Raw genomic sequence first — 15,117 nt, 5'->3', positions numbered from 1 at the left:
ATTGTACCTCCTAAACACTGGCTGGCCCTGGCTGCAGGGCTGCAAGCTGCTCCTGTGCTATGTTGCTGGGTGCTGGTGGTGCGTGCAGCATTGCAATATCTGATAACCATGTTACTGCCTTTCCCCACACAGGCTGAAGGGAAGGCAGTGCTAATAACAGGCTGCGACAAAGGTTTTGGACATGCCTTGGCAAAACGGCTTCATGCAAAGGGATTTACTGTTTTTGCTGGATGCTTGCTCATGGTGAGTAGTAATATTGATCAAAATTCGTCTCCGATTGGAGGAAAATGCTTCTCAAGTGACAGCATCTTCATCTGCAGCCTTCGTTTACCCTAGTCCAAGACCTGAGGGAAGTGCAGTGGGCAGGGATCGTTATATCTTCCATTGCTTCATCTGCCTGTTGCATCTTGTCATTCCTGTAATTCTGAGCTCTTTAGGGCAGGGACTGTCTGTCAACTGCATGTCTGTACAGCAGCTTGCGCAGCAGGGCACTGTTCACTGCTGGAAGCCTCTCAGCAATACTGCAACACACTGAATAAATCTGATAGTCCAGGATTGTGGCACTGTGGCTTTTTGTCTTCCCTGGCATCTCTGTTGCTGTCTTTCGTTTTGTTGCTTTCCTTTGGGGACGCTCTCCTCAAACATCTCCAAGCTGCCTCTCCTGCCTTGTTCAGGTTCTGTTTCCAAAGTGTCTTCTAACTGCACTTGTACAGCTTCTGTAGAAGCTATTCAGTTTCTGGATAGCTGAATAAACAAATTTAATGCAGCTTTCTGATATCTGTAGGTCTCACCCTCTGTCACTTGTGTTTGGCAGATGGCATCACTTGTTGTTAAGAGATCAGTTTAGGCACACTGAATCAGAAGGGGTTGCAGACCCATCACCCCAGTCCCTGCTCTTGCAGGTGACAGTGTTGTGTAATCCTCTTTATAAACTGGGCCAGCTCCACTTCCAGCTCAGCTGGGGTTTACCCTTACAATGCTTTTTTGCTGTTTTGATAGTCAAAACTCATGTAATTTCCGACCTGAATTGTTCAAAATCAGTTCATACCCACTTGTTTCTCCATTTGAAGATGGCCATTTCAGCATAGGTGCTCAGTGAGTGATGGTGATGACTACAGATTCTTGAGTAGTGTGGAGGGTGACAACAAACAAAAAAAGGTGGGCCTCGTTGCCTGTGTGATCTCAGCGGAGGTTACGTTCTTCCACCACACCAGAAGGGAATGTTATTATCAGCTGACATATTGTGTAACTTGAGAGCAAGAGAGTCCTGTTGGAAAATTGCCACTATTTGGAAATTTCCATGTGGAGGCTCTGTAAATCCTTCAGTAATCATGTCATACGCTGCTTTGGGATGCTTGTCTCTGTGGTGATAGCAAGTCAGGCACTCACTTTGCAGGAGCAGCAGGTGTAGGGAATAGAAAGGAGAGGGGAGATAGGGTGGTCTGAGAGGCTGTTCAGAAGGCAGCACGCTAGTGCTGAGGAGAGGGGGCCAGACTCTATTTGAAGCCACATAAAGAAACTAAATGTTCCTGAAGTGAGCCCTGCTTGCTTGTATTATTGATGAAAAAACTATATATTACTTTTCAATCACAGATAATATTACCTGTCCCAGAATGGTTGGGCAGCTCTCAGCATCCCCTCTGATCTGGCTCAGCAATTTCTTACTCGGAGCCAAAATTTTTGTGGTTCCATACTTGTACTCTGTATGGAAGTGGAAAATGCATCAGCAGTCATAGTTGATCTGCAGGTGACTTTCAGGAGATTAACTGAGCACTTGACCATGAAGGGGGAGAGTGGGAGAATGTGACTTTTTTTCCTTGTTCTGTGTGCTAATAAATTTTCAGGAGACCCAGACACAAAGCCCCAGGATTTTACTTGTGGTTCCTTCCCGCCAGGTTGTTAGTGTTGTCTTATCTGCTGTTAGGTGCACCTGAAGGACAGAGTCTGGTGGTAACACAGTTAGCTGGATAGCTGTTGCGAAAATGTTACAGCCGAATGCGTTCTACGATTCTTGGGACAGCCAGCATCCTCATGTCGAACAGCCTCGTGTTTTAGATGGTGAGGGAGATAATAGCCTAGGAATTTAGAATTTGATGAGCAGGAGCTTACTGAAATCCTAATGATAGTAATGGACATGGGATGAAAATGGTTATAAATCTAGAGCTGACTGCTCCGAGAAAAGGAAGCATATAGTGTGACTACAGAAAAGGATGATGGATGCAAAAGAAGCAGGAAACACCAGTGAAGGCAGGGAGCTGTTAGGTCAGATCACTTGTGAAGAACAAAGTATGAGCATATAAGTGATTATTGCTGATGAGTGAAGGAGTGCACAGGCAGTGTCGCTAAGGATGCAGCTACCCTATGGTAACTGGCAGTGTGCATTAACTGCTCATGACAAATGCAAGGAAACTTACCCTGTCAAGAGAGAAGCGTGAGCTGCTGTAGGTTCACTGCAGGGTCAGAGCAGGTATGGGGACAGTTGTCATAGAGCAGATGCCAGGCTATTAGTTCACACATAGTTACACCATCATCACTTACTTGCATGCTTTTATACAGAGAATTAAAGGATCCCTGATGTACTAACCACCACTGAAAGCTCTTGCATTAAATACAAGATGGTACACTGTCAGGTGCATGAGGAGCTCTTTAAGGATCAGACAGTCAAAAATAAAGTTACAGGAATAACAAGAATACTGCAGGCAGGCTGGGATAGAACTGGAGAGGATCAAGTGCAAAAGGGATTTCATTTAGCAAGGACATGTGAGTCCACAGAGAAAGTTTCTGTTAATATATTAGGGTTAAGATGGAAAGACACACAGAAATTGATTACAAAATAACCTGAGAAGTAGAAAGTACAGAAAAAGTTGAAATAATCAGTCTTATTTTCTTTGATCTTACTGAAAAAAAAGGATAAATTGTTTTCAGATGCCTACTGCCAGCAGTTTTCGTGAGGACTGCAGGCAAGAAAAGAGAAGGAACAGGGAATGTTTACATAAATGGGTATGTTCAAGTTCACCAGGCCTGACATAAATGTACTGAAGAGCATTTAAAGGATGAGCGATTGTGATTTCTGCCCCATGGGCGATATTTTCAGGAGCACTTGGAGGCCGGGGGATTTCTGGAAGGCTGGAAGAGGGCAGACATTGTACATCCCTTCCCAAAGGAGACAGACCTCTGGAACTGACAGCCAGGCAGCTCGCCTTCGGTGCGCTAGGTGAAATTGCAACACACTGATATGTCAATTTTACAAATGTCTAGATCATAGCGTGATAGACACTGTATAAGTTTACATGGAACAGACTGTGCCATATCAGTCTAATCTCATTCTGGCTAAGCAGCAGAGTGGATAAAGGGGAAGGAATAAATGCATCCTGAATAAGGGTTTTGACACAGGCCCTCATGATAGTCTCATGAGCAAACTTGTGCTCTAAGCCTGTGACTGCTCTTCAGTCCCAGGGAAATTTTCTTGGAAGTGGCCCCTGGAATAGAGAGTTCACTTGGAAAGAAATGTGCATGGTGCCAAGCAGGGAGGATTGCAGGCCATTTGGGGAATAGGGTTCAAAATGATCCTGGTAGATAGGATGGAGTCTGAAATCAATTGGGTGGAACCCAGTAATGACAAGTATGACGTGTTCTGCCCAGGAAGCGCAGGAAGGGAGCGGGTGGATAGGCAGCAGCGGGGTTGGGGGGAACTGGTGCAGACGGAGTAAGCCAGCCAGATCCACGGGTGTTCAGCATTGTGTTTGTGGCTTCCTGATTCCCACTGACATCTCACTGCAGGTGCCCAGGCGCTTGCCTTGCCAGGACCTAATCCTGAATCCCACGAACTTCCCTGGGAAGAAGCCGTGGCTCGGTCCATTATGGGAGAGCTCTTTGCTAACAAGCCCCTGTGTGACCTGCCTGTCCTTCAGCACCAGCTGCATTGGGATCCTCCGAACCAGAGCAGGGGAGTGGAGCAAGGAAGGGGGGGCAGCCGAAAGCTGGAGCAAAGCTCCTCTGCTCGGTGGAGAGGGCTCGTGGGGCTGTTGGCCTCCCTGCCCAGGAGCAGCCCCTGCTAGGCAGAGGGTGGGGTGGGCAGCCAGAGCTGCGCAGGGCTGCAAGGGCAGGATAACCGGGGGAAATGAGATAGCTGGGAGGAAACAGCCCCCACTGAGGGCCTCTCTGGAGAATACTTGGGCAGCAGGCTGGGCTGGAGCAGCGCAGCTTTCAGTGCTGATGAAACTGGGAAAAGGAAGCTGGGAGAGTCTCTTGAGGGGACAAAGATCAGACAAAAAAAAAAAGTGATAGCAAAGGGAGGGGGAGAGAGGTTTTGCAGGAGCAGTTGGGCGATTGCTGCCAGGACCTCTCTTGACTCACACTGCTGCGTGGCTCCTGCTGGTGAGTCCCAAGGCCACGAAGGCCATCCCAAAGAGGACAGCCTGGCTGCTGCCATGGGAACGCCTCCACGTATTTTCCCAGCCAGCAAATCTACCATTTAAAAAACAAGGAGGAAGTACCATGTGGGTATCTGAACAGGGAACGTGCTTACAGCCCCTGAAGACCACAGAACATAAGATGATGTTCACTTCTTTCTATAAAAGTACATGGCTGCTTCGTTTGTGAAGTGGTTTTCTGGGCATAAGAGTTAAGCAATTTGTTTTACAGTTAAATAGTGGCTGAGGTGGTGTCTGCAACTATGAAAAGTGGTTCCAGTTGATATTGCACGTTGAAGTCAGTCTTCCAAAATCAATATGTTTTGTCAACAGTGCATGAATTGTAGCTGGGAAGGTAACTTTGCAGATTGAGTTGCATTCATGATAGGGGAAAATTCATATCAATATGAATAATACAAACCATTTATACTAGAATTTTAAGTTGCTGGCCTATGACTTTATTTCTCAAAAAAACAGTGGAAATATTTCTTACTGAGTTTATGAGGATTATGAAAGATTAAAAAACATAAGGGAAAAGTGTTTTCAGTGCTCTGAAATGACAACTGGTACTTGAGTACAGATATAGTTAAGTTTTTGTTTCTATATAGATACAGTAAATATCTCTCTTTACAAGCTGAATTAGCTCCACTTCAGTCACTGTTAAGTAGCTGAAAGTTGCTTTGTATAACTCGGTGAGATGCAAGAGCATCTGCCAGAAACATAGTGAGGCATTGCACAACCCTCACCCGTTTCAAAGGGAATATAGTGTTTTGGTGACTATGTTATTAACTACTTGTAACGCCACTTTCAGAGATTCTTTTTGTGGCTAGATAAGAGGGCTAGACACAGCATGTCACTGTGTTTGATGTGCATTAGAAAAGCTTCAAGTCTTTATTTGCTGTTTTTGTGATACCTGGAAAAAAGTCAGTGGTGAAATGATATGCAGCCATGGGGCCAGCAACTCATTCCTACTATTGTCATAATGCTGGTGTAACTATATATTGATTTTTAAGAGAACTACCTTGTTTTGCTCATGGCTGTGATGAACATTTCAATTCTTTTCCTTCATTACATGTCATTGTTCACTGGGCTGAAGGTGGAGGTAAAATATTGTATACTATATTAATTAAATAGCTTGAGATATGTATAGAAAAACTAAGTGGTTACATGTTTTTTACGTCAGCCTGGCTACAGAGGCAGCTGAGCAGGTGACTGTGGGAGGGTTGCTCACCTTGTTTGCCCTTGGGCTGTGGGAGTTGGTATCAAGTGCTAAAGGAAGAGTGGCAGCCAGGCATGGTGACTCACTAATTCATAACTTCTTCCTCCCTAAGGAGGCAGAGCCTGTGATTCAGGGAGTAGTTTGGTGAATTAAATCTTGAGCCTGCTGTGGAACCGCATGGCAAATCTGTGCTCTTTTCACTTTTATTTGTTATTTACCACCTGAACAAGGCTGTAAGGCTTAGGCAGCAATCTTGTCTGGAAGTAACCAGGTAAAATTTGGAATTTGAGCTGTGTTTATGTTTGACTACACAAAAAAACCCACAGTAGTAACAGAATCTCTAATGATAGCAGGGAGGAGGGGGAAGAAAGGAAAAGGGTAGAAAGGAAAGCAGAGCCATTGTGTTCTTATTACCTATAGTGTGGAAGAAAAACAAAACCAAAAACTTGCTCTTGCTTCCTCAGCCAGAATCTCCTCCTTTCATGCCTCATGTCTGTAATCTTGTCGTTGTGTGGCAGACCTCCACTGTACATGTATTCCTGTGCATGCTGTTCTGCTGTGTAGCAAGAGCAAAATATTATTATATAGGTTCAGCTGTAAATGTTTCCTACTGTATCTTGTAGTGTCAGACTATTTGCTGTTAGGCATGCCAAAGATGTCCCTGCTGTCTTGTTTTCAAAGTGGTCTGACAATACTATTTCATTAGAAGCCAGGCGATGTTTTGGTATGACGTGAGTACAGTGCCTAATTAGCCTTTCGTTTTTAAGCCTGGAAAATCTGATTCTGTTTTCTGTAGAAGTGTTTGCTATGTTACCTGCAGAGTATGGAGGCTGAGGCAGCGGAGAGTCACCCACGGTTATCCCAGGCTGGCACAGTATTTCATGGTGTTACAGATGTGAAACCCTTCATGCGAGGAGCTAACAGCAGGGGCTTTGTGGCCCTTCAGAGCAGTGGGTCACTGATGCAGATACAAGAGCTGTGCTGGAGGGAAAAGGAAGACGGCTGTGGGTTGCATGCTGGTTTGTGTGGCTCGTGTGCTTATTTGTGCACCAGGTTTACACTTCTGTGTATAATTTCAATAGACTCTATTTCCTGTCCATGTGAACGTGCCTGGCCCCAAGCTGCATTACTGTTCCTTGTCCATCTTAGCGGGACATCTTTCTTTGCTGCTGAACAGGACGAGAATGGAGACGGAGCCAGGGAGCTGAAGAACATGAAGTCAGATCGCATGAAGGTGCTACAGATGGATGTGTGCAGTGACCAGGAGGTGGCTCAGGCTGTGGATTTTGTGAAGAGGACCCTGAAGGAGCCAGAGGAAGGTATGTGGGGATCTTTGTATTTCCAGCACAGCTGGCTCTTTGCTCACAGAATCCCTCCTACAGAGCAGGCCATGCTCTTGGCCCTCTCTGCACCACCAAAAGAGGGTTAACAAGCCTGGAGGCCTGTGATAGTGTGTGGCTGGCAGTCAGGCAGTGCTGTGAGGAGAATTGAGGAGAATTGTCTTGCTGTTGATGTGCCAGCCACATGGAAAGAGACCAAGACTGGCTGGAGGATTAGGTTCTAACTCTACATCCCATAAAAAGTGATGAGTGGCAGCAAGCCCACAAGAGCCTGTGTTTTTCTCCTGGAGTGTCTGTGAAGGGCATAGGATGGCCAGAGCCTGATCCCTTCCTGGTGCTCCTGCTGCAGCCTGGCTCACACAGACCTTTCTGTAGCGACCCTGCTAGTAAAGAGGTGACGGGCCCTGGCTGCTTACTGCTGTCCCCTCTGCTGTGCTGGTACAACCTGTTTGTGTAACTGAGTGCTGAGCTGGAGCACAAAACTGACCTGCCCCCAAACCTGGATTATTCTTCAGCCAGGTCAATCCATGCTTTCAGTTTGCCATGCAACATCCCAGAGGTGATGTGAGGCAGGATCCAGGGTGGGCTTGGCATAGACCACCTTAACCCACATACCACCTTAAGTGCAAGTCCAACTCATGGATCCTAAGAGCATGTGAAAGAAGATAGGAGTCTCTTCTGCGTGCTTCTTTCCTTCTTGGAAGTGGTTTGACAGTGGGATGTGAGCTTACAGTCGGAGCCTGGTGTGACACCACATAACCTCTTCCCATGTGGTGAGGTTGTGAGGCTTCTTGCCCTGTGTAGGTTTCTCTGCAGCCTCTGTGCAAGTAGCAAGCTGGACAGCTGTAGACCCAGGCTGAGGGTGGACTGAAGTTTCACATCTGTGGCTCCAGGACTTAAGGGTTGTGTGGCTGGAGGGTGGTTGCTCCTCTTGAAGCTTGGATGAGAGTGTCATGGGCCTGTCTTTGTTCCCAGCAAGTATAAAGCTAGTAAATAACAATAGCTCTAATCTTCATGCAAATTACATGAGCACACCCTTCCTCCTAAAACGAGCATATGAAGTGCGACAGAGTTACGTACAAGCTCTGATCCCACACATGTTCTCTGTGCATGATTTTTCTTCCTACACAATCACCCAGCCCTCATCACATTTCACAGCTTCTCAAGCCTTTCCTGAAGAGCCCAGCAACAGCAGTGGTGGCACAGAGCCATTTTCCACTGAGTGAAAGCTTGTAAGGGAGCAGCTCTGTTGCTTCTATAAATGCAGCAGTGTTTGCAAAACCGTGTGTGTAGCAGGGACAGAGAAGTCTTGCATCCTTGATCAGCAAGTTGGACTGGTTCCTCCTGCTCTTGAGCCTTATTCTGTAGTTGTTTGCTCCAGCACAGTGTGCAAAGCAGCAAAGGCTTCTTTTTAGGTCTATCAGTGTGACTGAGGTTTGGGGCTTGTGAATAAATAGTACTCAGTAAATAAGTGCTGCAAAGTAGAGACTATTGAGACTGAGGAGCCTTGCACAGAGATGCTTGTTGCACACTGAGTGTGGCTCCAGAGGAGCTAGTGCAGAACAGTTCTTGCACTGCACATTTATACCTCTTCTCCCTGTGCTGTGTACATAAGGCTAAACTCATTTCGATAGGAGTGCCCCTGTTTGTTTTCAAGCAGTTCCCACTGTACTGTTGACACTAAAGAAATAATAGTGATAAGACTGTTCTCAATAAACACACCGCTGTCCAGCAAACAAACAGCCCGTGACCAGGTACCCATCAGCACTTTGTTCTGTATGTAACTGATCTGATCAGTGAGCAATGAAATTCCAAGAATCAATTATTGTAAATAATGTTTTCATGAACATCCCTGAATCTAACCTCGTAACCCAAGAAATGGGAAGTTGTTGTAGAGAAATTTGGGATCAGGAATACTCTGTAGAGGTTAGTTTGGGACTGACAGTTTAAGTCTTTTGTGGTCTTTGGTAAATCCCTTCCAAATTTGCTCTGCATAGCTTCATGTTACTGGTGAAATTACACCATCAGATGCCCTGTTTCCTTGGTCCTTCTGCTGGCGATTAGAGCCAGCTTTGCAGCAGCACAGGGGACCCCATTCAGGCTGAGATGCTGTGCTGGCTGCCAGTTGAGTGTGAATTTCAGAGTTATCTTGACCCATTAAAGCTGACAGCTTCAGTAAGCGCAGAAGTGACAGGCGGGGGTCTTGGGCAGAGGAGGAGTAGAACTACCTGACTGCAGCATTTAGAAACTTGAATTAATAAAAACAGAAGTAAGGATAGGTGACCAAGATGTTTTCTTGGCTTTTGTTGCAGGGCATGGTTTAGCCGTTATCCCAGTGGCCTGATGGGGGTTGGGAAAGGGTTGTTCTGGAGGAGGATAGAGCTGCAGGCCAGTGAACTGGAGCAACGTTCACCACTGTCTGTCTGAGACAGGTGTGTAGGGCAAAAGGGGTGTTGGGATCACTGTGTGAGAGCTGTGAGATGCGGGAATGTGGCAGCTATAATAGGCAAATCCATTCCGGGACAGACCATGAGGGAATGGTTAACGCACTGTTATCACAGGGTAGGATGTGACCTTCTCTGGTCTGCTGTACATGGCTGGTCAACAGCCTTCAGGAAAGATGAACTTAGCTGGGAACGGGGCAGGGTTACTAGGGCTGGTGTGAGTAGAGAGCCAGTCTAGCAAGGGTGTGTTGGTGTTTTTAAATGCACCAGGAGTATAAATTCCATTGGTATTGATTGGGCAATGGTAGAATATTGCAATTTGCTTAGGGGGCTGTGTTTGGTACAATACATGGTTACTATCCAACCATGAATAAATATAGGTTGGAAGTTATTACAAGACTCATACATCAGGGCAGGGAAGCTATGGAGCAGAGGGAGGGCAAACAGCCCAAAAAGTTTAGAGAAAGAGCTTGATAAGTTTTATCAACAGGGTGGCATGACGTGGGTGCTTTTGATAGCAATGTCAGAGCTCCCTGGACGTGAATACTCCTCCTTAGCCCCGTGTGTGTTCTTGGTGGTAAGAGGAAGGTGAGGGAGTTGAAAGGAGCCCCAACTCCAACTGGGTACTTACACAGTGAAAAATAACCATGGCGTATGGCAGGACATCTAATGAGGAGCAACTCTGTTACCTTGTTCCAGCTCTTCTGTTTGTTCCTCCTGCAGTTTATGGCTGCATAGTCCTATGCTTCAACAAATTCACAAAGTATGGACTCAGTCCTACAAATGTTTGCCGCTGGGACTCCTGCAGTAATTGCTTCAAAGGGTCAAGTCCTCAGTGATGTGCTAAGTCCTGGACATGTAAAGGGCTTGGTGCAGAAGCTGTTGGTAAGCACAGTCAGTTTAATTTTAACAGGACTGCAGGCACAAAAGACGTTCATTTTTAAATTCTAGTAGTTTTAAAGGTTGTTTGTAAGTTTGCCATCTTCTGCTAGAGTTAGGATTGAGGGAAACCAAATACCTAAACTAAAATACAGCAGCTGTTAACTGGGCCATGAACCTGCAGATCAATGCCATGCACTCTCCAAAACAGGGAGTCAGAATTGTGAAGGGGATTTAGAACTCCAAGATAATAATTTTCCTTCCTTTTTTTTTTTTTTTTTTTTTAAATTCAAGGAAAGTCCAGCCCTCTCCAAATTGCAAAAGCCATGATAAAGTCACTGAGTGAATACAAACCTGGGACCAACAGGAACCACAAAAGAGGGTCAGCCAGATCCAGCCATACAAAGCCTCAGGACAGCATTTGACCTTAGAGGAGACATTCAGGGAGGCAATGCTTGTGTGACCCCATCATTCTCCCTGGCGCTCCAAACAAGCCCCACTGGCTTCAATTCTGGTGTACCAAGAGTGTATTTCATCTGCTTGCTGCGTTTTTCTCTACAACTTTTTTCTACAAAAGTGCCCAGTTCTTTGTCAAGGGGTTGGGTTACTTTGAACAACGAGGAAAGCCGCTTCTGTGTGACACTCTTCCTCATTCCACTCTTTAACCATGTGTTTGTTGGCAGGTCTGTGGGGCCTGGTGAACAATGCTGGCATCTCGACCTTTGGAGAGGTGGAATTTTCAAGTTTAAACGACTACAAGAAGGTGGCAGAGATCAACCTGTGGGGCACCGTGAGGGTGACGAAGGCTTTTCTGCCCCTCATTCGCAGAGCTAAAGGTACATGCTGGGCAGTGTAGCAAGACTTGGAGCTTTTGCAGCACAGCAAAGAGATGTAGCTAAAAATCATGACTTGGACTGTGCTTCAAGGAATGCCTGTGCAGTTCAACGAGGGTGTCTGAGGCATGCAGACAAACTAGACAGCAGGGTTCATCATGCTGTATAAGCATTTGGTAGTACAGGCCACCCTTGGGGCAGTCCAGGCACCTACACAGCAGGTGCTATCTTAAACATCCCAGGATATCAGAGACCTTTGTGCAGTGCTGGCAGATATGACCCAGGACTCCAGGCCACCTTTAGAAAAAGTGACCAGAGGCCAGACAAGATAATCCTGGCTTCCAGAGTCCACCAAGTACTTATGTTTGGATAACTGAATCTTCTCCCTTCATGTTATTCAATTCACAGATGATTGCAGAGTGGTAGTGGTGGAATAAATGTGACTCAATAACAGCCATTTTAGGTATCTTACAAGACAACATTATTATCAAAAGTCTTTGGTTTATATTAAAAAAAAAAAAAGATATGTATTAGCAGAATTTCTGAAGAGCTTTCTTTAGGACGTGTGGGAGAATGTTGGCACAGCTGTGTGTTCTGTGAGGACAGAAAGGGGTTATATTGAGAAGATTGCTCAGATACCATTTCCAGAAAGCAAGTACCCACTAAACAAGCCCCATCTCACTACAAAAGGTAGCTTACCCATCAGGTTAGCAGGTGGTTCTCACAGTCCCTCCAAGCTGCACTTAGGTCTGGAATGAGAGAGCAGAGCCACCCACTTGTTTCTCAGCTAAAATTTCAAGCTGCAGAAGGGTGTCATGCTCCACGGCTGTGAAAATCCTCACTGTAAAAATAGCTGGTGAGATTTCAAGGACCTGTTTGTAAGTGCATCTGAAAACGTAATTGCACACATCTTGTCTTGGGGAAGGACAGAACCACCCACAGAGGAGTGACCACTGCTGTCACTGCCCCTAGGCAGTGCATGATCTAATACAAGCTGCCAGAGCTCTGCAATTGGGCTGGGCTGCTGGTGGGAGTTAGGACAATTGCTCGTCACTGCCCCGTAGGCCACAGCACATCAAGTCTCCTCCCTGTTTGTCCCAGGCATGTAGCACTCTAGGCCAGCCAGCTGGGTGAGCAGGCTGTGCTGCTTATGCTGCAGGTTCAGAGAAACCTCTACTGGTTCTCTGCCATCCAGCTCAGGTCTAGAAGCATGTAGCTGTGTTAGGCAGAGTGGATGCAGATGAGCTGTTGTGCTTACAGAAAGAACCAGAAAGCTTGTATGGCATCACGCTGTGTTTGTTGTGTGCTTTCCAACTCATAACTGCTAGCTGGGAGCTTGAACGCTTCTCTAGCAAGATGCAGGAGCGGGGCACACTGATGTGAGAGCGCACAGCTGGTCACCTCAGAAGATCTGGGCACTTTTCTACTTGGAAATTAGGAGAGGAATGTCTTGTATGATTTGTAAATCCTTTTTAATACAGAGGCAGGTATGTGTACCATCCATGGAGGAGGTCAGAGCAGGGGCTAGCCTTGCTTGGTCAGGAGAGAAAGGCTCCTTGACAGGGGATTTGGGTGCCTCTTCAAGATTCAGATTTTACAAATCAACCAGGCACCTTTTTACTGGGATGTTCTGGCTGCTGCTTCTGTGGCCCATCATCTCTCCCTGCTCTTTTCTCTCTAGGCCGTGTGGTGAATATCACAAGCATGTTGGGACGGATGGCGAGTCCATCTCGCTCCTGCTATTGCATTTCCAAGTTTGGGGTGGCAGCCTTCTCCGACTGCCTACGGCAGGAGATGTACCGCTGGGGTGTCAGAGTCATCCTCGTTGAGCCCAGTAACTTCGTGGCAGCAACAGGCATCCTGACGGCAGACAGCATCGACAAACAGGCTGACGCACTGTGGAGAGGAGCCAGCGACACTGTGCAGGAGGACTATGGTAGGGAGTATTTCACTCGCCACGTGGCCCTGATGAAGTCCTTCATTAACAGTGGCCTGAAGGACATGTCTCTGGTCTTGAATGACATCACCGATGCGCTCACTTCCCCAAGCCCAAACAACCGTTACAATCCCATGGAGACCTACTGGTGGGTGAGGCTGCAAGTCGTGACTCACCTGCCCACTGCCATTGCCGACTGGCTTTACATCCCTGGAGCCGCCCTGTAAATGGCTGTCCTTCAGGCATCCGTCCAGTGCTCGTATATATGCACAGGTTAGAGCTGACTTAGTCAGGGCTGTCTGCACCCGTTGCTGATGCATCTCCCCTGTAGATGCATGTGCTTTCACTTTGGGTTATGGCTTCAAGTCTTGTATTGTGGGATGCTGAGAACAGCATGGCTTTTTTGTTTGGTTTTTTTTTTTCAAATTCTTGCTCTTTGTATTCCCTGCTGTCCTGATTAAAGTTAAAAGGTGTTTTCCTTTTAACTGTGGAGGAGGCAGAGGAAGGTTAACATAATGGGTCAGATATGTGGCTAGTGTAATTAGGTCAGCAGAGTTCCCCCAGTGATAAATTTGGCTCATTAATGGTGTCTTGCTTTTCCTTACAAGGACAGGCTGCTAATAGCAGAGCAAAGCTGTTGCTATGAGATGTCTCGAGGGGAGAAACTAAAATGGGAAACAAAAGCAGAGTTTTCCATTTGATTGAAAATGGGTCAGTCACAGCCTTCCATTGTTTCCATGATACTGCTAGGAAGCTCTGCTGTGCTATGACTGTCTGCTCTTTTCAGGAAAACACCAACACTGCCTCTAAACAGCCTTATTACCTAGCTCGGGGGCTCAGATCCCTGCGAAGAAGGGTTCTTCCCTCCCAGCTCTGTGGCCAGGAGGTGCCAGAGCCAGCAACTGTGGAAAGGCTGGGCAGGGAAAAGCCCTTCTAATGATGAGTGAGGTCTGAGCCATCCCTCAGTTGGTCCCTGTGGATGCTGGGACTTGTAGCCTCTCTCCACCCACTGCTAATGAGTTTTGCGGGACAGTTGAATCTGATGTAGCAAATTTGGCTCCTCTGACTGCCACCTTAGGCACTGGTGCCTGAGCTACTCGGCTGTGGTACAGACACTGTCCAGCTGTCCCCCTGTTTCCCTCATGTCACTGCCCCATGCTAGGCTCCCTCTTGCAGGTGAGGGAGCTGCTCTTGCTTTCCCAAATCAGTTTTTTGGTTTCATCTTCTCCGCACCTGAACAGTGATGGGGCACTGTGCAGCCAATGTGGCCTGACTATGAGCTCTGGAAGGGTGCTTTAAGTGACGTGTTTCTTTTCTTTTTAATATTGCACAATGAAATTTCCATGTCACACGTGATTGTCTTCTCAGAGAATCTCCTGATGACTGGTATGAGCTACTTTTGCACAGTATCCCCGTGGGTCTTTCCTGTTGGCTGTATACAGGGATTTCAGTCATTTTTCCAAGTGCTGGTGCTGCCTGGCTTCATGCCCCGTTCCCTCTGTCCCAGTGGTGACCACTAGCAAAGCAGCCAGTGGGCTGTGGGTGCTGCTGGCCAGGCTGGGACCCTATCATCTTGCTCTAGGGACCAGCTTTCCCTTTCACTGCTAAACTTTGTTCTGTTTTGTCCTATGTGAGATTAAGTGGCTATGAAAAGAGCTTATCGTTTGCTCTTTCTTCATCTGTCTCTGCTAGCTCTGACTTGGAAATGGTGCCTTAAACTTTTTATATGCCACTGGCTGTAGATGCTTAGAGTCTGCATGCAGCTGTGAATGCTGTGATGCCTGAGGAGCAAAGCAGGCTTCCCTTGGAGATGCTGTGAAGGTAGATTGTATTGCAAGTAACAACTATTGGAAATGCTGGCTGTGCAGTTCTTTTCTATTCCAGATCATCGTCACATGGAGATTGCCTGGGATCCAGGACCCAGAACAATCCCACTGAACTGCAGCTTAAGCAGTATTGTAATCACTTCTGCCCCCTGCACTGTGAAATATGAGTAATGTTAAGTAGCACTGATTTGCACAGAGAGAAAAATAAACTGTGACATTTGTAAAGCA

General features: G+C 46.6%; 1 protein-coding gene across 5 annotated transcripts in view; it reads left to right on the top strand.

The window, feature by feature from the left end:
- Nucleotides 1–15,117, top strand: part of LOC115347037 (D-beta-hydroxybutyrate dehydrogenase, mitochondrial-like) — a 19,160-nt gene extending 4,043 nt beyond the window's left edge. For 3 of the 5 annotated variants that reach the window (XM_030027901.2, XM_030027904.2, XM_041126634.1), the window contains exons 2-5: nucleotides 133–243; nucleotides 6,809–6,950; nucleotides 10,978–11,130; nucleotides 12,809–15,117. In XM_030027901.2, coding sequence (XP_029883761.1) covers nucleotides 133–243; nucleotides 6,809–6,950; nucleotides 10,978–11,130; nucleotides 12,809–13,290 — 888 coding nt within the window. In that variant the 3' untranslated portion in view covers nucleotides 13,291–15,117. The remainder of the gene's footprint in view (nucleotides 1–132; nucleotides 244–6,808; nucleotides 6,951–10,977; nucleotides 11,131–12,808) is intronic. The other 2 variants (XM_030027902.2, XM_030027903.2) reach the window with 2 other exon arrangements.

Source organism: Aquila chrysaetos, chromosome 10, assembly GCF_900496995.4.
Source record: "Aquila chrysaetos chrysaetos chromosome 10, bAquChr1.4, whole genome shotgun sequence".
Classification (NCBI taxonomy): Eukaryota; Metazoa; Chordata; class Aves; order Accipitriformes; family Accipitridae; genus Aquila; species Aquila chrysaetos.
The sequence above is the reverse complement of the archived record's forward strand: the minus strand, read 5'-3'. Positions and strand labels throughout refer to the sequence as shown.